Source organism: Lissotriton helveticus, chromosome 7 (genome assembly GCF_964261635.1).
Source record: "Lissotriton helveticus chromosome 7, aLisHel1.1, whole genome shotgun sequence".
Taxonomy (NCBI): Eukaryota; Metazoa; Chordata; class Amphibia; order Caudata; family Salamandridae; genus Lissotriton; species Lissotriton helveticus.
In genome coordinates, this window is record NC_136068.1 from 1,815,023,611 (window position 1) to 1,815,047,231 (window position 23,621).

At 41.0% G+C, this 23,621-nt stretch overlaps 1 protein-coding gene across 1 annotated transcript in view; it reads right to left on the bottom strand.

Annotated features, from left to right (window-relative positions):
• Positions 1 to 23,621, bottom strand: part of LOC144767730 (uncharacterized) — a 221,981-nt gene that overhangs the window by 90,387 nt on the left and 107,973 nt on the right. The window contains exons 3-4 of the mRNA XM_078651115.1: positions 19,470 to 19,496; positions 13,680 to 13,700 (exon numbers count right to left, since the gene is read on the bottom strand). Of these exons, the coding sequence (XP_078507241.1) occupies positions 13,680 to 13,700; positions 19,470 to 19,496 (48 nt within the window). The remainder of the gene's footprint in view (positions 1 to 13,679; positions 13,701 to 19,469; positions 19,497 to 23,621) is intronic.

Sequence of the window (23,621 nt, forward strand, 5' to 3'; positions counted from 1 at the left end):
CTTGAAAGAAAAGATCCTGCTGCTCAGAAAGTCCAAGTAGAATGAACAAAATGGAAGAGGTATTTCAACAATTGGAGTAGGAAGTATAATGAACCAATGAAATCTCTTCTTTTAATGTCACATGACAGTACGTACTCTTACGGTGCGCTTACAGTGCTCTTACGGTACGTGTACGCATGACGTACCCTCGCGATATTCGTAATAAAAAGTAATATATGGTTCTTAAAAGTTTAAACAAAACATTTTCTTGATTATCCCAGATAATGTCTACCTTTAAAATGTACAATAAATACATCAATATATTGTTTTTAACATTATAAAACTTTCGAGGGTACACATACGGTGCGTCCTACAAACGTAGATGTCGTCACACGGAAGCGCTGATGCGCCGCGTAACGTCAAAACGTATTTGTGACGTATATGTGCGCGCTGAGTACATTTTACAGTACAAAGGATGGTGTGATTACCTTACGGTTGCGGTGCGATTATCCCAACTTAAAAAAAAAGAATAATATAACATTTATTCCTATATTTGTAAAAAAATAAAGTAATTGATAAAAAATATTTTTGTATTTAGTTTTGTTCTTATTTTACATTAAAAAATGAATTATAAATAAAACAAAATAATATGTAAATATTTATTATAAAAATGAGGAAATTTAGTAAAAAAAGAAAAAAAATTATATAATTATTACATTTAAGAATTATCATTTAAAAAACCATAGAAATTCACTTGAAAAACCATAGGTTTCACACATGTTATAGTTAAAAATAAGCATTTAAAAAACCTTAGAAATTCACAGAAAAAAACATAGGTTTCACACACATTATAGTTAAACTTTTGCATTTAAAAAACCTTAGAAATTCACTGAAAAAAACATAGGTTTCACACATGTTATAGTTAGCCGGACATTTCACTCATACAAAACCATTGAAATTCCCCCGTTATAGTTAACTATAACTTGCGAACCTGCAATGCACTGCTGATGACGTCACATATTACATCACTCATGACATGGTCAGTGACATCACTCATGACATCACTGATGACATCTCAAATGACCCTGCAGGCAGATGTGGATTCGATGGGCATACGTACGCTAGATCTGGAAGTGAAGTATCAGGAGTCAGCTGATTGTATGAAACCCCTGGAAGAAGGCTCAGGGGACCTGAAGGACCAGCTGCGGGCCACCTTACTTAAGTGCGTGGATTTAGAAAATCGCTCCCGGAGTGACAACATCTGAGTCCGGGGTCAGGAGGAATATTGTGAGGGCCCGGATTTTAAGGCATTCATGGTGGGTCATTTCTCACCAGTCCTGGGGGAGAAAGGGTCCATAGAGTGGGGCCACGGCTTCATTGAGAGAACTGGCATCCTTGTAATGTTCTGGTGAAGTTCAGCTCATTCAAGGTGAAGGAACTGGTCTTGCACAAGGCGAGGGTCACAGAAAAGATCACCTTCTAGAACATCACATTTACGCTCTACCAAGATGTTGCCCAGGTCACGCTTGTGCAACACCATCAATTTCTCCCAATCACTGAATTTCTGCGGGAGAAGAAAATCAGATACCCCTGGACGTATCCCTTCGGGATTGCCTTCCAATGGCACAGCAAACATCTCCATTGCATGGAATTGGTGGAAGTGGTGGACCTGCTGGGACTAGAGCTCTCCTCATCTGCTGAAGCAACATCTTCAAGGGACACCCCAGGGAAGTGGCTGTCCAAGCGGCAAGACAGAGGCCAGTGGCGGAAAGTGGGTAAGGGGAGAAAAATCACTATAGACTGAACATTGGGAGGCTGATTGGAGCGGAGGACTTGCACATAGTGGGACACCTATGGAGCCTGAGCGGATAGTCTGCTATTGCTATGACAGGGGTGTTCAGAAATGCGAGGGCCACAAAGTGCTGAATAATTATTCTATGCATAGGCCTTATCAGTTGCTGTTGTAGGGGATAGGGGGGTGGGAATGGCGTTCCCTGAATGTGTTATAGTTAAGAGGGTCTCCTCTAGGATGGGGATCCACTACCCTCAATTTTACGCTTTCTTTTGTTCTGTTAAGTTAGCTTGATGTCATGTTGTTTTTTTTATATTTTCTGTTTGAGGGGTAGGAGGGGCAGGGGAAAATGCAAGACACAGCCAGTGAAGGAGGTCTAACAGGAGAGGCCGAAACCCACCCAACTCCCCATGGCAGTCCGGGATATAACATGGAATATCCAGGGCCTCAACTCCCCTAATAAGCGTCAACACCTTTGGAAATATTTACTTGATCATAATGTCCAAGTGGCTGCCCTTCAAAAACACACCTCAAAAAAGCAGAGGAACAACGTCTGAAGCACAGAGCATATCTTCTTATCTTCAGATCCTCACATGCTTCCAAATAGAATGGTGTGGTACTGCTTTTTGATGCAGAGTCCCGTTTGAAGCCCAGGACACCAGAGCTGACAAAGCGGGGAGATACATTATGGTCAGGGGGGAACTGAGGGGCCGGCTACTCACGTTTGCAGTTATCTATGCACCAAATACAGTGCAACAAAACTTTATACTCTCCTTCCTAATGACTTTGGAGAACTTTGCACAAGGGGACATTCTCCTAATGGGAGTTTTGAATCTCATTTGGGATCAGGAGCTACACACAAATTATTCACACAGGGCAGCAGGGGCGCTTTTTGGAAAGGCACTTAAGGCGCAGCTCCAATTCCTGGACCTGGTGGACGTATGGAGGGAGGGTAACCCCACCATGCACAACTATTCCTTCTTCTCCCACTCCCACACCACATACTCCTGCATTGATCATATATTTGTGAGCCAATCTCTGCTCCCCTTGATACTACAGACACACTTCCACCCACTTTGTTTGTCTGACCATGCCCCTCTCAAAATGACCCTCACCTGGCCGAACCCACATCCAAAACATTTGCGTTGGTACTTACTTACCCCACTTTCTATGCAGGGACAGACTGCAGCGCAACAAAATTAGGCATACCATTCAAATGACACCGAGATTACCTCTCATGCCGCCACCTGGTACACTAGCAATGCGATAGTTCGGGGAAAATGCATAGAATTGACCACTACCCTGAAAACGCAACAGCGAGAGCAGGTTCTCATGTTGGAACAGGAACTGCAATTTGTAGAAATGGCGCATAAAACTAGCACCTCGGCTCCGGTGCTAAGGAAAGTTACTGCCATTAAAGGGAAGCTGCAGGCCATCTATACTAACAGTGTGGAAAAAAGCATCTTATGCTTACAGGCCAAGAGATATGAGGGAGGCAACTCAGTGGGATCCCTTCTCGCACGTCAGTTACGGGCCAAACAGGAAAGGGAATACATAAAACGTATCATAGATGACACAGGGGTCTCACAAAAGACAGAGGAGGGAAAAGTGCAAGCCTTTGAAACATTCTAGCGGACTCGCTACACCTCAGAACTCCCACGGGTGCAAGACCAAGAGGGATACCTGGACTCTTTAAAGCTCCCACAGGTCCCGGCTATAATTAATGAAGACTTAGCTCAACCCATTTCCCCTGAGGGAGTGCAGAAGGCAATTGACGCACTTGAACTACAAAAAGCGCCAGGGCCAGATTGGTTTACGGCACATTTTTACTGCACCTTTGCACCGGAACTTGCCCCCTTTGTAACTACTTTATACAACACAACAGTTAACCCCATCTATGGGAGAGGCAGTTGTGGCCGTAATTCCTACGTTGGGGAAGCATCCTACAGCCTGTTCTTCTTACCGCCCGATCGCCCTACTGAATCTAGACACCAAAATGTATTCCAAAATCTTGGCTACTCACCTCGAATCTGTGCTCCCCAGCCTTATTGACCCAGACCAATCAGGCTTTATTAAAGGGCGACAGGCCAATGATAATTTGCAGCGCATCATCCATATAATTGAGAAAGCTCAGAAGAAAGACATACCAGTGGCTCTTCACTCGCTAGACATGGAGAAAGCATGGACCTTTTTGTTTTGAGTGCTTCAACGCTTTGGATTCAATGAGACTTTTATTGGGATGATTTGTACCAACTATCACTCTCCTAGATTTCGGGTCTTGGTCAATGGCGTTGCTTCTCTCTCCTTTGGTTTAGCATGTTGGATGAGGGAGGGGTACCCATTGTCCCCCCTCATTTTTGCCTCAAGCATTGAACCCCCTAGCGCATAAAATTAGAGCTAACCCGGATATACCAGGGGTGCGGTTTGGCTTAGACGATCATAAGATTTCGCTCTTTGCCGATGACTTGCTTCTGCCGATCATGGAGCTAGTGACTTCTCTTCCGGCTATTCAGGGGGAGCTTGCCCTATTTGAAAAGGTGGCAGGATTTAAGATTAACTTGACCAAATCTTTCTTACTTAATCTGACCCTATCTAAAGAAGAGTGGTGACAAGTGGAGAAAGTGCCACCAAATAAAGAGATTACCTACATGGATGTTAAGCTCACCCCCGTATCTCAAGACTCTACAAGGCCAACTTCCCTCCCATTCTTCACCAACTAAAAAGTAACATAGGCAAGTGGAGTGCTTCATACATCTCCTGGCTGGGCTGGATTATTGCAATCAAGATGAACGCTATCCCCCACTTGCTTTACCTCGTTCAGGGGCTACCAATTCCAGTGGGAAAAAGTTCTCTTCAGGGAGCTGTGACAAATGATCACTAAATTCTTCTGGCTGGGAGGCAGGGCCCACTTGCCCTATTGTCTGCTCACAAGGCCACACAAGGAGGGGAGTTGGCACTACCAGATTTTCAGGGATATTACAGGGTGTCACAGTTTTGAGTAATCACAGAATGGTTGCTGCGAAGAAACCCTGGCCTCACATAGATAGACAGATCACTTGGCGGACCATATGGGATCTGTTGTGGAAACCAAAGCATGACAGCCCACCCAACTCCTACATCAGTACAACCACATCTACTATGCTGACAGTTTGGGAAACTCTCACTGGAAGTTTACAGTTCTCTGCCTTTCCATCTCCATATGTGCCCATAAATTTTAATGCTGCTTTCCCCCACGTGTGCTCCAATTGGGACCCTTCGAGGCATGGCGGGAGGGAGGCTGTCTCATGATTTCCCATGATTTCACAAAGGTGAGATTCTCACCTTTCAAGAATTCATGAGACAATTTGCCCTAACCACCAAAGAGGAGCTCCACTATCTGCAACTTTAACATTGGGTGCAGCAACCCTTAGTGTGGCTGGCAGCCACCAAGGAGCTGCTCCCCATAGAGAAGAAAGATACAAGAGAAGTGCAAAAAGAAGCAAGTGAGATGCAGAAAGAAGCAAGAGCAGTGCTGAAAGAAGCAAGAGAACTGTAGAATGAGTCTAGAAAATTGCTGAAAGAAGTAACAGAGGCAAAAGGGGCAGAGAAAGAGGCAACAGAGGTGCTGAAAGAGGTCCAAAGGGTGCAGAATGAGCAAGAGCACTGCATAAAGAACCAACAGAGGTGCAAAAAGAGGCAGAAGGGGTGCAGAAAGAAGGAAAGAAGTGCAGAGAAAAGCAACAGAGGTGCTAAGTGTGCAGAAAGAGCAAGAGAAGGGTAGAAAAAAGCAACATAGATACAGAAAGACGTAAGAGAGTTACAGAAAATAGACAGGAAATGTGCTGAAAGATTGAACAGGTGTACAAAAAGAGGCAAGAGAGGTGCAAAAAGTGAAGACAGGGGTTCAGAAAGATGCAAGAGGGCTGCAAGAGAAGTGCAGAATAAGTCTAGAAAAGTGCTGAAAGATGCAAGGGTGGCAAGAGGGGTGCATAAAGAGGCAAAATAAGTGCATAAAGAGGCAGTTGAGGTGCAGAAGTAGGCAAGAGAGGTGCAGAAGGAAGAGAGTGAGGTGCAGAAAGAGGAAGAAAGGTAGAGAAAGAAGCCTGAGAAGTGCAGAAAGAGGCAGGTGAGGTACAGAAAGATGCAAGAGGGGTGCAGAAACAGCAAAGGAGGTGCAGAAAGAGGCAAGTGATATGTAGGAAAAAGGAACAGAGGTGCTGAAATAGGCAAGTGAGGTGTAAAAGGGGGCAAGAAAAATGCAGAAAGAGGCAAGTAAAGTGCAGAAAGACAGTGAGATGCAACAAGAGGAAGAAAGGTACAGAAAGAAGCAAGAGAAATGCAGAAGGAGGCAACATAGGCACCAAAAGAAGAGAGGTTTGTGCACCATTTGTACCAGTTTAATACACACATTTTGCAATAAGTAACACATGATCATTCCAGATTTGCAAAGGGCTTTCCACAATGCTGTAACACATGATGCCTTTGAGCTAGTAACAAGGCTTTTTTTCAAACCTCCAATTTAGGGAGCAGATGATGAATTGTGTGGCTAATGTGGAAAATGTATAATTGTGCGAAATTCGGTGCAGCCTAACAGTCACATAATTCCAGTGGCCCTGCTCATACCTCTGTTAGGTCCACAAGTGTTCCTCAGCAATTCCTTCTTTTTTTGTCTCACTGAGGTCATAGTTGAGCGTCTATGGAAACGAGGAAGACTAAACCTGAGGTTACCCCTCCACCACACAAACTACCATACCACATAATTACACTCCATAACACATAATCCCACTCTACATAATTCCTATAAAATAAAAACCTTATCCGTTCTATCCACATAATTTCACTGCACAACTTACCACCTAATTCCACTACACACAACGTGCATCCACTCCACTCTAAAAAACATTATTATAATAGTTTAATATTTACAATGCCAATAGCTGTAACTCTCGCAAATACGAACCCTATTACTTTGCAAACACTACTTTAACTAGTAGTTGTATTTGCAGAGTGGTGGAAAAAGAGTGCTGGGCCTCTGACCAGCACTCGGGAATTCTACTGTATAGGACTAACAGGAGGTATCAGGAGGGATTCTTGGCCCCTAAAGTCCCTCAGGAGTAAATTGGACTTCATCCCCCATCCCGTAGTTTGCCAGGGCGCGTGTTTGCAGAGTGGTGGAGAAAGGTGGGAATGACATCTAAAGATGTCTTAGCAATCCCTCAAGAGGGTAGTTGGCCCCCAAAGGACATTCTTGGGGGCCAACTACTCCTCCTATTACCTCCAGTAATTCCCACACAGCAGGATTGTTAAGCAGTCAACTGATTTAACAAGATAACTAATTACCGGATTTTACCAAGGGTGATGACCATTGTTCCATCAGTAAAGCATGCTGAACTTAATACAAGCAACCAAAAGATTAGAACATTCAAGTTCTCTATAATGTCAGATACCTGCCTGTCTTCCATCTTCTACAAACATTTCCCTTTGCAGTCAGCCTGAAACTGTGTCAACCAACTACTGTTTAACCTAACTAGAATGATGTATTAGGTTGTATGGGATACCCCTGTCCCAAATTAATAACCCTGCTCCTGACATGAAGCCTGTTATTTTTGTTATTGAAAGTGCATGTTAACTGATATACATTGCATGCTTCAAAGAGGTTGTATGAGGGTGCGAGGTATTTGAAAGGGTGGCTGTCACAAATGATACATTAGTTTGCTACCCACTGGTTAACTAGCATGAACACTGGTTTCAGGTTTTTGCCAGCTGCACATTGTTTACCTAACATGGCCACCTGTACAGTGATGCTATTAATTGACACTCCATGTTTCGGCCCACTGGTGTGCTGTCATAGGAGAACCGATTTTCCTTCATGTGTTTTCCTTTGCTGTGTGTTTCATTATCACACTGAGGTGTAACTGATCTTGAATATCGATGTGCTGCATAGTGCTGCTTTGAAGGCATGGTTCAATACCTTGATATGCCCTGGGCTTTCTTCGTATCCATTCAGAGATAACATAAGATATGCAATCCTTAAATCTTGTAAAGTCACAGAACCTCAGTAGCCATCTTGTGCACAGTAAAATGTAGTTAGTTAGTAGGTTTTTTTCATTCCCAGAAGAGAAGGACCTCTGAAACTCTCAGATCTTCAAAGTGAAACACTAACTGCTGAAGACATGACTTCCGTGCTTATTCACTCATCCTTACATGCACCCAGTCATCCACCTATTCATCTATACTTTGACTCAGTTCAATTCATTCCAACAGACACTTACACAAACAGAACCTGAAAATGACAATTAATGAAAAGAAGACAACTATTTCTTACAGGTGTGTAAGTGTTAATGTAAAAACCGACAACTACAGTCAGTTAAAAATGATTGGGATAAGAAATAAAAAAAAATAGTAAACAGTTTAAAATCGTCCCCAAATTCCAAAACAGCTTAGTACCTATTCAATGTGCTGTTCATTTAAAAATAAACATCACTACCTTTAAATATTCTTCATATGCTTTAATGTTAGATAAAAAAGACTCAACTATCATATTCCACTTAAGTTCAAACCATGCTTTTGTAAAAGGGGATAGAAGCTGTGCAATGATCCAGTTGTGCTTTTTTTTTTACCTCAATAAGGATCAATTAGTATCCTCATATGTTATGGAGAAATCCACGAGTGCACATTATGGTGAACCATCACAGTCTGAACTACATGAATCACCATGTGCATGCAGTCTGTTTATCCAGGCATGAAAGCCTGCTGAGCGTGAAAGATTATTTACTTATTGTCAATCCACTCTTAGAGGTCCAGCAGCACATTAAGACTTTCATATATGAGCTCATCATTGAGAGCAGAGGAAAATTTGATGGGGCATTCACATTGTTTTTGTTTGCTGAAAGGAACTAACACAGCCCGTTTCTACATATCAATAATCTGACCAGTTTTTAAAATTGTCAGCATAGGGACCCAGTAATCTACATATGTTGTACATTTATTAGAGCTCAAATCATCGGACTAAGAGTGTTACATGATTCCAGGTCCAATATTATAGCAGCACTACTATTATAAGTGAAATCTGTTGAAGAAGAGTTACATGATACCAGCGAATTAATTGGAATAACGTGCTGAGCATAAAACAAGGATCCAGTATACGTGATCCATACAGGATTAGAAATAGCTGCATCAGTGTGATCACCAAACGACTTGCTCATCACTTTATCTAATCTTATTTGGCCAAATAAGGAAATCACTGTACTATATTCAAAGATTAAGTCATTTTTAGGTCTTGTCTTGTCAGTTCTTGCGCTGTCTCTGCAAGACAAGCTGTATTTAGAATATGGGCATTAAAAACTCCAACCTATTTCAAGGACTGTCCTGGTTACATTTGTTGTTACTCTTGTGAGCACTATTTCTTTGTTAAAAATGGAGCACTGGAGACCAGCCCTTCTGGTTTACCCAGCACTGTTGTAAAGAGGCCTGAACATCTTGTTCTTTCCTTGCAATGACCAATGTCTGTTTTGGCTGCAGCTGCCTCTTTCTACCTCCTGCTTTTGTAACAAATTGACTTCACGGTTCCTGCCTTCATATGGATGTTGCCTCATAGCACAACAAGTATCTGCAATGCAAAACATCCTGCATTACTAGAAGCAAGACTGGCAGCAACAGCACCTCTTTTACTTCCAGTATTGCTTCTCATAAGCTAGGACTTTAAGTACAAAGTGCATATTTATATTGCAGGTTTTCAAAACACATAAATAAAAGGCATTGTCATTTAAATGTCAATAGCTCAAACTCTTGCAAATACAAGACCTATTGCATTGCAAATGTGTGTTTTATTTGTTATGCATATAAGTGTTAAATGTTAATTTCTAACTATGTCTCCAAGGTAGGACATGTACAAAAAGAGGAAGAAAGGCACAGAAAGAAGCACTAGAAGTGCAGAAAGATGAAATAGAGAGGTAAAGCAAGAGGAATAACTGTGCAGAAAGAAGCAAGAAAAATGCAGAAAGAGGCAACAGAAGTCATGAAAGAGGAAAAATGGTGGGAAAAAAAGCAAGAGAAGTACAGAAAGAAACAACAGAGGTTCAGAAAGAGGCCTACTTTGACTGCAACTTTCCACAGACTTATACAAAATAGCCTAATTACTAATCCTTCTCCCAATATGTCTTATACCTCACTTTTCTCTTGAAGGTTCACTATTCATTGAATGCTCAGAATGTTAGGCCTATCAAATGTAAAACAACAATCCTAACCAGATCACTGTTGTATGTCTGACCAAGTTTGTGAAGGTATGCATGCATGTGTCTCTGCTTTTACCTAGCGATATGTTACTTAAAAATAAACATACAAATACTTGATTACCTGTGTTTCAAACTGCATACTCTGTAAATGTGTGTACAAACTGGTGTATGTATTTCTTTCTGCTCATAATACAGGGTGTATGGGTATTCAATAGTATATTTGAGGGGCTCTATAACATCTATATACATAAGACATGTCTGCCTGTGCAATGAATGACAGAGCAGAACTAAGAAGATATGACCACCTACACTAGAAGCTACCCACTTTTTAAGCTACCATCTTCAGATGCATAAAACATATGATAATACATGTACAAGTAGAGATATACCTCAGTCAAAAGAGCATACAGACCTTTAAACTTGACAGCTTGCACTTCTAATCTGAATCCAGAAACAGCCGAGAGAAGTACAGAAAGAAGCTAGAGAATTTCAGAGAAAAACAAGTGAGGTGCAGAAAGAGTAAGAAATGTGCAGAAACAGGGAAGAGAATTGCAGTAAGAGGCAAGAGAAGTTTAGAAAGAGGCAAGAGAAGTGCAGAAGGAGGAACGAGAGGAGCAGAAAGAGGTAAGAGAGGTACAGAAAGAAGCATGAGTTACAGAAAGAAGCAAGAGAAGTGCTGAAAGAAGCAACAAGGGTGCAGAAAGAGGCTAGAGGGGTACAAAAATAGGCAAGAGAGGTGCAGAAATAAGCAACAGAGATGTTTAAGGAGGCAAGAGAATTGATTGCAGAAATAGGCAAGGTAGTTGCAGAAAGCAACAGAGGTGCAGAGAAAAGCAAAAAGGGGCAGAAAGAGGCAAGAGAAGTGCAGAAAAAAGCAACAGAGAATCAGAAAGAGACAAGAGGGTACAAAAAGAGGCAAGAGGTGTGCAGAAAGAGGTGAGAAAAATGCAAAAATAAGCAACAGGGGTGCATACAGAGGTAAGAGAAGTGAAGAAAGAGGCAGGAGGAGTGCAGAATGAAGCAACAGAGGTGTAGAAAGAGGAAAGAGGAGTGCAGAAAGAGGCAAGATAAGTGCAGAAAGAAGCAACAGAGGTACAGAAAGAGGCAAGAGAAGTACAGAAAGAGGCACAAGAGTTGCAGAAACAGGCAACATTGTTGCATACAGAGGGAAGAGGGGTGCAGACAGAGGCAAGAGAAGTGCAGCAATTTGCAAGAGAGGTGAAGAAAGAAGCAATAGAGGTACAGAAAGGGGCAAGAGGGGTGCAGAAAGAGGCATGATAAGTGCAGAAAAAAGCAAGAGAGGTGCAAAAAGAGTCAAGAGAGGTGCAGAAAGAAGCAAGAGAGGGGCAGAAAGATACAAGAGAAGTATAGAAAAAAGCAACAGAGGTGCAAAAAGAGACACGAGGTGTGCAGAAAGAGGCAAGAGAAGTGCAGAAAGAAGCAACAGAGATGCATAAAGAGGCTGGAGAAGTGCAGAAAGAGGCAAGGGAGTTTCAGAAAGAGGAAAGAAGGGGTGCAGGAAGAGGCAAGAGGGGTGTAGAAATCTGCAAGAGAGGTATAGAAAGAAGCATTAGCAGTGCAGAAAGAAGCAACATAGGTACAAAAACTGGCACGAGGGGTACGGAAAGAGGCAAGATAAGTGGAGAAAGTGGCAATAGAACTATAGAAAAAAGCAACAGAGATACAGACGGGGGCCATAGAACTGCAGAAAGAGGCAAGAGAAGTGTGGAAATCGGCACGAGAGGTGCAGAAAGAGGGAAGAGGGGTGCAGAAAGAAGTAAGAGGAATCAAGAAATAAGAAACAGAAACACAGAAAGTGCTGAAAGAAGCAACAGAGGTGCAGAAAGGTGCAAGAGAAGTACAGAACAAGGCAAGAAAGGTGAAGTAACAGGCAAAATAGGCAAAAAAGAAGGCACAAGGGCGCAGAAAAAGGCTAAAGAGGTGCAGAAAGACGGAAGATGGATGCAAAAAGGCAAGAAAAGGGCAGAAAGAAGCAACAGAGGTAAAGAAAGAGGCTAGGGAAGTGCAGAAAGAAGAACAGAAATGGTGTATGAGGCTAGAGAAGTGCAGAAAGAAGAACAGAAATGCTGAAAGAAGCAAGAGAAGTGCAGAAAGAAGCAATAGAGGAACAGAAAGAGACAATAGAGATACAGAAACAAGCAAGAGAGGTGCAAAAAGAGGGATAGGGTGCAGAAAGAGACAAGAGAGGTACATAAAGAAGGAAGAGGGATGCACAAAGAGGCAAGAGGGGTATAGAAAGAAGCAAGTGAGTTGCAGAAAGAGGCAACAGGGGTTCAGAAAGATGCTAGAGAGGTGCAGAAACAAGCATGCGAAGTGCAGAAAAGGCAAGAGAATTGCTGAATGAAGCAACATAGGTTTAGAAAGAACCAAGAAAAGTGCAAAAAAGGCAAGCAAGGTGCAGAAGTAAGAAATATAGGAACAGACAAAACCAACAGAGTTGCAAAAAGAAGCATGAGGGGTGCCGAAAGAGGCAAGAGAGGGACAGAAAGAGGCAAGAGGGGTGCAGAAACAGGCAGGAGAAGTGCAGAAATAGACAAGAGAACAGCAACAGAGGTGTAGAAAGAAGCAATAACAGTGCAGAAAGAGGCAAGTGAGATGCAGAAAAAAACAAGAAAGGTACAGAAATAACGAAGAGGAGTGCAGAAAGAGACAATAGTGGTGCAGAAAGAAGCAAGACAGATGCAGAAAAAATCATGGAAATTGCAGAATGAAGCAACAGGGGTGTAGAAAGAGGAAAGAGAGGTACAGAAATGCAACAGAGGCACATAAAGAGACAACATGGGTGCAAACAGAAGCAAGACAGATGCAGAAAGAAGCATGGAAAGTGCAGAATGAAGCAACAGGGGTGCAGAAAGATGCAAGAGAAGTGTGGAAAGATGCAACAGAGGTGCAGAAGGAGGCACAGGATTACAGAAAGAGGCAAGAGAATTGCAGAAACAGGCAAAAGAGGTAAATAAAGAGACAACAGGGGTGCAGAAAGAAGCAAGACATGTGCATAAAGAAGCATAGAAAGTGCAAAATCGTCAGGCTTCCAGACTGCTCAACAAAAACAGTCTGTATATTGCAAGTCAGGAAGATCAGAAAGGCGAGAAAAGATCGAATTCAGGGTTCCGCTTGGAACTAGCTTTGGCATGAAAGAAACATAAAGATGGCTGCTGATCCCTAAATCTAAATGGCGGTCTGTTTGTTTTTTCCAAGAGATATTTAGAACCTTAGTGAAGGCTGCGTTACCTAAAGACTGCGCACTTCACTGAGGTAATTTCGAAGTTCGTACCTGTCTGGAGTTGCTCCGTGATTTTTTAGGCTTTCCCTTAAATGCAGTGGTTAGCTTGCTTCTGGGAATTCCTGCTCGTTCTTATGCCTGTTGGATATTATGAACTCTCTAGTGCCCTGAATTAAGAGCCTGCACACTCCGGCTAGAGTGAAGAGTTTGGTGGGCGTTACCTTCTTTATCTAATGCTCCTCCTCTGACAAGGTACGCCCAGTTTGCTGAAGGAGCTATCGGAAAGAAGAACTTCTCGGCAATCTTTTGGCTTTCCTTTGGTAAAGCAGAATTTATTCTCAGCTCAGTGACATTACCTTAACAGTAAACAAGATAAAATCTTGTAGCTAAATGGCATTTTAAGAAGGAAATGAATGTGCTGACTCAATGTATATATAGCATATGAACTTACCTTTCTGTGAAGGCTTTTGTGCTGTTCCCAAAAGAAAAAGAAATACAAGTTAAACATGGACATTCATTTATTTCTATTCTACAACAAATGATAAGCAGTACATGCACCAATAAAAAGAATAACATAAAACTGTACCAGAAGAGAAGCTCATCATTCTGGAAGTTTGTGTAGGTTTGTACATATTTTAGGGAAATATTAAATAGTGCTAGAATAGAGAGTGAACTGGAAGTTAAGTAATTTTTGTGTGCTTAGTTTCCTCAGGTTACCTCAGTCTGAACACTACACTAAACAGACCAGTACTTGAGGGGGAATCTTAAAACATAGAAAGAATAGAATGAAACTGTATCAGAAGAGAAGCTCAGTATGCAGGAAGATTGGGTAGGTTTGTACATATAATAGGAAAATAATAACTAGTGTTAAAATCGAGATAGAATTGGAATTGCAGTAATTATTGTGTGCTTAGTCTCCTCAGGTTACCTCACTCTGAACACTACCCTGAACAAACCAGTACTTGAGGGAGAATCTGGAAACCAGACGTCCTGGAGGGCCTCTTCTAATATTTGTTATTTTATCCACTCCTCCCCCCCCCCCCCTCGAGAGTCATTTGTAGGCTAGGTGATTTATCGGCCTCCAGTGTATCTCTGAGAGGGAGTAAATAAGCAACTTCTGTTCCTATGCAAGTTCCTTTTAAGAACGCTCTACACCGTCACAGAGTGAAGTGCCCATATAATCCATATGCACCCAAGCAGAATGGAAGAGGGAATTAATTTACAAACCTTAGGGGCGGTCCTAGAAGAAATTCAAATAGAACTGGTAGCCGTTACAGAAGAAAATTAAAGTCTAAAGCAGGAGATGATAAGTTATAGGCAAGAAATAGCAGAATTAGTCTTTAGAATGGTACAACAATTTAGCTCAGGAAAAGAAACATTAGGCTCTTCTGCATAAAGTTCACGTAGGTTTACTATGCAAGTGGTGCACTCATTGTCCCCAGTTACACAGTTCGCCCCTCTGGAACGTTTTAGTGGGTAGCCACAGAAAGCACAGGTTTTACTCACTCAATGCTCATTACATTTTATGTGCCATCCATCAATTTTCCATGATGCCCGATCAAGGGTGGCGTTCATCTTATCATATCTAAGCGGAGATGTGGCATCATGGTCAATGCCTTTTGTTTCCCGTGATTACACAATTTTACAGAACTATGAAGATTTTAAACAAGAATATCTTTGTATATTCAACAGAGGGAGAATCTCTCAAGCAGTTGATAATGAATTACTCAAGTTACGACCAGGTATCAGAGACCTCGTAACCTATGGCCGGAGAGTAAAATAGCAGCGGTGTTTTATCGAGGGCTAAAAGACGAGCTGAAAGATGTCCTAGCTCAGATTCCAAACCGTCCTACAGAAATCTTGGCTATAGTGGACCTGGTTTTTGAGATCGATTTTCACGAAGGCGAATAGAAAGGAGAGCGGAGAAGAGAATTAAAGCCAAGCGTTCCAAGATTTGACAGAGTCAAATTAAAAATTAAAAAACAGCAAGATTACAAAAGAACACTCAGGCATGGAGCCCATGCAAATAGGAACTACAAGGGGTCCATTAACTTAAGCCGAGAAGGACACAAGGAGAGTGAACAACTTGTGCTTGTACTGCGGATCAAGCTGTCACTTCATGAGAGGTTGTCCGAAGAAACCACAGATCTCACTAAAGCCAAAGGAAAACTTGCAGCACCACCAGTTTTGAGGAGTTGGATTGGTGGGCGAATGCTAATCAGGACACAAATCCAAACAAATATCTAGAGGCAAATACCTTGCAATTCTTCATCATCGCACATGATATTATCAATGATTATATAATATTTCGACAAGTAACCTTAACAAAGGTTTCCGTAATGATAGACTTGGAAGCCACTGTGAATTTTTTGTGACTTAACACGTATAGCTAGGGTGGGATTGAGAGCCATGCAGAAGTCCAAAAGCGTACCTGTGTGAGCTGTGGATGGGACAAAACTCTTGTCAGGCCCATTGTGAGCCATACGGAACAAGTGCAAATGATTTCCCTGTAGGGTCATAGGGAAGTATTACAAATTAATGTAATCAACGTGCTCCAGTTTCAGCTCCTATTGGTGTTGCCGTGGCTCACAGAGCATAACCTGACCATCGACTGGAGCACCAGAACCATAGTCATGACCTCAGATTATTGCAAGCAAAATCACTTTGAAAGAGCAGAAGGAACCAGAGGATGTAATCCTGTGAATTAACTGTGTAAATCAGGAGTTTCCATGTGTATAATCGATTCCAAGGACATTCCTTTGGAATATCAGGATTTTGAAGATGTCTGCAATGAAAAAGAAGTAGAACAACTGCCACCTCATTGTTTTAATAACTGCAAGATAAAGATGAAACTGGGTTCCAAAATGCCCCGTAGCCGGGTCTATGCACTGACAGAAAAAAAACATAAACATCTAAAAGAATACTTAAACAAATACATGGCAAATGTTTTTATCCAACCTTCCCAATTCCCTATGTCATTGCCTCTGTTCTTCGTACCAAAAAAGGTGGGACATTTTAGGCCGTGTATCGATTATCGCCCAATCAACAAAATCACAAATAAAAATCGTTATCCTCTGCCCCTCATTTCTGTCTTGTTGGAGCAGGTCAAAGGAGCACACATTTATACCAAACTTGACTTGAGAGGGGCCTACCATCTAATAAGAATGAGAGAAGGCGATGAATGGAACACTGCCTTTAGGACAAGATTTGGGCTATTTAAGTACCAGGTGATGCCGTAGGGACTATGTAATGCTACGGCCGCCTTCCAGCATTTCATAAATGATGTCCTAAGTGAATTTATTGATCAATGTGCTATTGTTCACATCAATGATATACTAATTTTCTGGTTGAACAAGAATGAGCATCAAGAAGAGATAAGGAGAGTATTGCAGAAACTCAGAGAGAACAAATTATTTGTGAAATTAGAAAAATGTGCTTTCAATGATTCTCAAGTGGATTTTTTGGGCTTCATCTTTTCACCAACTGGAATAAACATGGATAAATTAAATATAAAAGCATTGATTGACTGGAATCCTCCCATTAGTGTAAAAGAGGTTCAAAGCTTTATAGGTTTTGCAAACTTCTATAGAAGATTTATTTGTGAATTTTCATGAAAATACTTCCTCTTACACGATTACTCAAGAAGGGAATTCCATTCAAATGGCTGAAAGAAGCAGAGGAAGCCTTTAAGGCTTTGAAAGATAATTTTACATCCGCTCCTATGCTTTTACATACAAATCCCTGAAACATTTCATTTAAAGACAGATGCCTCAGATCAAGCCGTGAGAGGTGTGCTATCCCAAAGACATAAAGAAACTTGTCAGCTCAATCCAGTTGCCTATCGATCAAGAAAGCTGACTTCAGCTCAAGTACATTACAAAGTAACTGAAAAACAGTTTTTAGCTATTAAGGATGCCTTTAAAGAGTGGAAACACTATCTCATGGGGGCTAAGCACACAGTCACCGTATTCACCGATCACCAGAATCTGAACTTCCTGACGTCAGCAATAACCTTTACTTCACGCCAACCCAGATGGTCACTATATTTTGCCGATTATGATTTTGTAATCACCTACAGACTAGGAACTCAAAATGAAAAGGAAGATGCCTTGTCCAGACTGGATACAGAAAATCAAAAGCATCAGGTGGAATTTGAAAAGACAATGCCAGAATCAAGGAGAATATGTGTAACAATGCACAATGATTTGAAGGAGCAAGTAATTCTAGCCTTAAGTCCAGAAGAAAGGCAAGATTGGACCAAACAAGAGTCTGGAAGAGAAATGTGAAATCAACTGCCTTTCTACAAAGGGACCTTCCATCTACCATCTAAAGAATTACAAGATCAAGCAATGTATGAGTGTCACGATAATCCTCTGGCAAGACATAAAGGAGAATTGAAAACTGAAGATCTTTTGAAGAGGAGTTATTAATGGCCACAAATGAATAAAGATATGGCAACAATATGCTAAGATTTGTGAAATCTGTGCTTAGGGAACATCTGACTGACAGGCCACAAAATGGTTGTTGCAACCTATGCCTACTCCTCCTTTTCCATGACACACAATCACCCAAGATTTGAAGAGTTGAATTACCTGCTAGCCAGGGGTACAACATGATCTTGGTAATTGTAGATGCTTTTACAAAAATGTCCTTCTTTTGGCACTAAAAGGAGTTCCCACTGATAAACAACTGGCCATTCATTTCAGCACACACACATAGTGAGGATTCATGGAATTCCAAAGGTCATAATTTCAGACCAAGGTTCACAATTCTTGTCTCATTTTTGGAGGGCCTTTGTAGAAGGTTTAAGAATAGAAGGAAGATATTAAACTAGTTACCACACAGAAACAGAAGAACAGACCGAGAGGGTAAACCAGAAAAAAGAACAGTATTTAAAGTTGTTCCTTCTAGACCAAGATGGGGATTGGTCAGAATATTTGAGGGCAGCTGAGTTTGCACATAATAAGGCCAAGAATGTGGGGGATTTTACCTAAATTATTGTAGCCATCCAAGTTCTAATGTAAAGCAAACTGAAATTTCTGTCCCTGCAGTCAAAGATTTAGTGTCACTTTTAAACCAAGTCCATCATGCAAGCAAAAAAAAAATACAATTTATGCAGATAGAAAGAGGAGGGAAGGCCCACCTTTAGAAGTGGGGTATAGCATATGGTTAAGTACAAAAAACCTTACGCTAAAAGAAAATCAATCTCACCTCATGTTTATTTAACCTTATCTGGTAGATAAAAAGATAAATCCAGTGACGTACCAGTTAAAATTACCCATCGAGCTTAAGATTCACTCAACTTTCCATGTTTCCTTATTAAAGAAAGAATCTCCTGAGTTAGGAAAAGATGAATCTCCAAAACCCATCCAACTTCAATCTGGAGTAGAATTCAAGGTAAAAGGAATTTTAGATTCAAACAGGGTAAAGGGAAAACTATACTATCTGGTAGACTGGAAGGGCTATGGGCCAGAGGAGCATTCCTTGGAGCTGGAATCAGATGTCCATACCCCAAGGATGGTAAGATCTTTTCACCAGAGATTTCCAACAAAACCACGGCTGGAAGGACCTCCTTTGTTGGGGGGTACTATCAGGCCTCCAGACTGCTCAACAAAAACAGTCTGTATATTGCAAGTCAGAAAGATCAACAAGGCAAGAAAAGATAGAATTCAGGGTTCCGCTTGGAACAAGCTTTGGCATGAAAGGAACTTAAAGATGGCTGCTGATCCCTCAATCTAAACCGCGATCTAGTTGTTTTGCCCAATAGAGATTTAGAAACTTAGTGTAGTGCCATTACCTAACGAGTGCGCACTTCACTGAGGTAATTTCGAAGTTCATACCTTTCTGGAGTTGCACTGTGAGTTTTGAGGATTTCTCTTAAATGCCGCGGTTAGCTTGCTTCCGCGAATTCCTGCTTGTCCTTATGCATGTCGGATATTTTGAACTCCCTATTGTCCTGAGTTTAAAGACTGCACACTCCAACTGGAGTGAAGAGTTTCGTGGGCTTTACCTTGTTTATCTAACACTCCTCCTCCAACAAGGTATGCGGAGTTCGCTGAAGGATCTATCAGAAAGAAGAACTTCTCAGCAGTCTTTCAGCTGTCCTCGGTTGAAGAAGAATTTATTCTCAGCTAAGTGAAAATACCTGAACAGTAAATATGATAAAATATTGTAGCTAAATGGCATTTTGAAGAAGGAAATGAATACACTGATTCAATGAATATACAGCATATGAACTTACCTTTCTGTGAATGCTTTTGCGCTGTTTCTAAAAGAAAAAGTAATACAAGTTAACTATGGACATTTATTTATTACAAATCTACAACAAATGATAAGCAGTACATAGAAAGAATAGGATAAAAACTGTACCAGGAGAGAAGCTCAGTATTCAGGAGGTTTGGGTAGGTTTGTACATATTTTAGGGAAATGATAACTAGTGTTAGAATAGAGATAGAACTGGAAGTTAAGTAATTGTTATGTGCTTAGTTTCCTTAAGTTACCTCAGTCTGAACACTACACTAAACAGACCAGTACTTGAGGGAGAATCTTAAAAAAGTAGAAAGAAAAGAATAAAACTGTATCAGGAGGGAGGCTCAGTATTCAGGAAGACTGGAAAGATTTGTACATATAATAGGAAAATATTAACTAGTGTTAAAATAGAGATAGAATAGGAATTGCAGTAATTTTTGTGTGCTTAGTATCCTTAGGTTACTTCAGTCTGAACACTACGCTGAACAGACCACTACCTGAGGGAGAATCTGAAAACCAAAAGTCCTGGACAGCCTCTTCTATTATTTGTTTTTTTATCCACTCCTCTTTTCCTCTTGCGGGTCTTTTGGAAGGTAGGTGAATCATCGGCCTCCAGAGTATCTCTAAGAGGAAGTTGTGAAAAAAGCAACTTTGGTTCCTGAGCAAGTTCCTGGTAAGAACGCTCTGCACCTTGACAAGAGTGAAGCAACATGGGTGTAGAAAGAGGCAAGATAAGTTTAGAAAGAAGCAAGTGAGGTACAGAAAGAGACAAGAGAAGTGCGGAAAGAGGCAAGAGAATTGCTGAAAGGAGCAACAGAGGTGTAGAAAGAAGCAAGAGAAGTGCAGAAAGAGGCAAGTGAGATGCAGAAACAGGCACGAAAGATACAGAACGATGGAGGACCATTGCAGAAAGAGACAAAAGGGGTGCAGAAAGAAGCATGAAAAGTGCAGAATGAGGCTAGTGAGGTGCAAAAAAAGGCATGAAAGGTACAGAAAGAAGTAAGTTAGGTGCAAAAAGAGGCAATAGAAATGCAGAAAGAAGCATCAGAGGTGCAGAACGAGGTAAGAGGGAGGAAGAAAGAGGGGAGAAGGGTAGAAAGAAGCAAAGAATGTGGTCAAAGAGGCAAGAAGGATGCAGAAAGAGGCAAGAGCAGTGCAGAAAGAAGCACCAGAGGTACAGAGGTGTAGTGTATTTTCTATTTCCCTTATGGGCTCTGCGCATTGGAATAATATACACTATAGTTGTTTAATAGGAGTAAGGTCAGTATGCTAGCTAACTCACTAGAAACTTCTTGATTAAACAAGAGGAATTAGTTTCTGACAACCGCATAAACATGACAACTTTCTTTCCCTTAAAATCGGGACAGTTCTCAGAATCATGGAAAGAATAGATTACAGTTTCACTCAGTCAATCGTGCATGCTTAGTTTCTGCAAACGTACACAGAAATAGATAGACAGGCGTTCAATAAAAGGATTTATTGAACAGTCTTATTTCTCGTGCTAGAGGTATGAGCTGTTACAATCGCAAGACAGTATGCGAAATATAATAAGTACAGTGTGAGCGGTAAGAAGGAATAATACTGCAATACCATGGTCTTTTAGCTATGACATATGTTCATATAAACATACATTAATAACACAGGCTAAAATATAAATACTCATCTGGTGCTTCTAAATAGTTCTACTCCAGTGTACCTAACCTAACTGTAGTACGAGGTAAGAAGTAGATGCTGTTTTTTACAGTATAGTTTAGCTATAGTTAGTATTTTCAAGAGTCCCTCAGGGTTCTAGTCTGCTGAATACCTTAGAATGAGAGAGGTTTGAATCTCTTTCCGGATTTCAAACCCTAACATCCCGCAAAGGGAGTCAGGACACTGGAAGCTGGATTCTCTGCGAGCAGGATGACAGCGTCTGGTCAGTTTGTCAGGCGGGGACTCGAATTCCTTCCGAACTTGCCGTGGCGAGCCATATCGAGCTGTGTAGCCGAGCCAGGGTTTGCTATGGTAAGTGAAAGTATATTTATACCTGAAAGGTGCCTAGGAATGTTAGCATTGAGGTATAGTCGGGCAGAGAAGACGTCATGAATGAACCCCTAATTAATAGTTGTTCATGCATAATAAATGAGTTCTTGGAGAAACCAATAATCCAAGCAGGGAATGTCCCATTGCTTAAGGGTCTGGTTTCTAAGAACTCATTGTGACGTGGGATGGACGGATGTAGGTGACCATGCCTGTATTTGAATAGCATGGCTTATTCCTAAATAAGGACTGGGATTCTATGGCTAAATAAGGGCAATGTGAGTTGTGCCTATAAAAGGGCATGATTGGATAAACCTATGTGGGGGTATCCAAATCTAAACACAACACCCACTCCAGTTTCGAATGATCAACATTACTAAATGCTAAACATGCTAAACATACTAAAATAGAGTTACACATGAGATGCTAAAAACGTGTTTAAAACACATTTCAAAATGCAACAAAACTGTTGCCATGCATGAATTGTAATGGTGCTGTACATATTAAAGCAATGTTTCATTCAAAGCATATATTTACAGTGAATGCTAAATGAATTAACATTATACATACATGTATATACATATATATATATACCAGAGAACTTCAAAACGCAACCTCCAATCCCCCTCGGATCGGCGAAGCAGGAGCCGGAGCACCAGATCGGTTTACAGGTTCTTTATTTCAGTTTCAATTGGTGAAGCAAGACGCGTTTCGGGCTAAGCAAGCCGTTGTTCACATGCAAAGTCTGAATGTTACTTTTTGGATTTTGTAATGCTAGTGACCCGCCTACATCCAGCCTCTCAGTTGATCATGTGACCATGAAAATAGACAACATACTCTGTAGTTGTAACCTTTGTATAAATACACATTTTGGATCGTAAATAAATCACATATGGCATACAAAAGTAAGAGCAATTCCCATTAAAACAAAATATAATTTAGAAGGATAAATCCTTAGATGAAAAAATGGGACAACACATTTCTGTATAATTCAGAAAAGAAAGCACGTTGTTTTGTTAATACAAAAGAGTTTGTCGCTAGAATATAAAAAGCCGGGTATATATTGAAGTACTACTAACAGTGACATAAAGTCAGTGCCTGAAGTGCAAAAAGCTGTATAAAAAGTGCAACAAAGATAGGGTATAAAGTGCTAAAGTGTATGATAAAATAACCTGCATATTCATGATTAAATATTGCCATCATTACAATTAGGACAAAGCCTTATTTTGTTAATAAAAAGCAATTTAAAACATTTCATATTATTTGGTAATTCATCATATTTACAAGTGATTAAAACACCATGTGTATAAAAAAGTGCTAAAAAGGATCAAAGGGGAAAACAGGATATTAAAAATGTTAAAGTGGGGAGGCTGGGGAACTGATATATACAAGGCAATGGATAACAGGGAACCTGACTATCCATTAAAAAGTACAATATCAAGTTACAAGGCAAGAGAGCCCTACTGAGATGAAACCCCCCCACAGGCAACAGGGAACCTGACTGCCTGCGGGTGTAGGGCACGGAATTGAAGTATGATACAGAATTTCCAGAAAGACTTACGAATGGGAGCATGCTGCGAGGTGGAAAGAGGCAACTATAAGTTAAGATTAAGGCATCCAAATTCAAGCTGTATTTACAGAAAATTGTGCATGTCCTCGGTATTATTCAGGCTATTTGGCCATTTGCTATCAAACTTAAGGATCATGCTAGACTCCAGTTGTCTCAACCGGAGCTCCCTATTGCCTCCCCTACGCAATTTAGGTACTGCTCCCACCACATAGTAAGTCAAACAGCCCACATCTTTGTTGTTTTTTTTATGAAAATGTCGCGCCACCGAGTCAGCAGGATCGCTGTGTAAAATAGCTCGAAGATGTTGTAAGATCCTGACGTGCACCTGTAGTTTGGTATTGCTTATGTAATTGAGGCCACAGGTGCACGTCAGGACATACACAGCGAATTCTGTCTTACAGGTGTGGTTGCCAGTGATAGGGATTTCGGTAGAACTGAAGGGGATGCAGTAATGCGTTTTGTTTATTCCAAATTTGCACGCTCTGTAATTTGAGCATTTACGAAACCCAGCTGCAGGTTGTAGCCTTGTTGCTTTTTGTTTCAATTCTGGGCTAC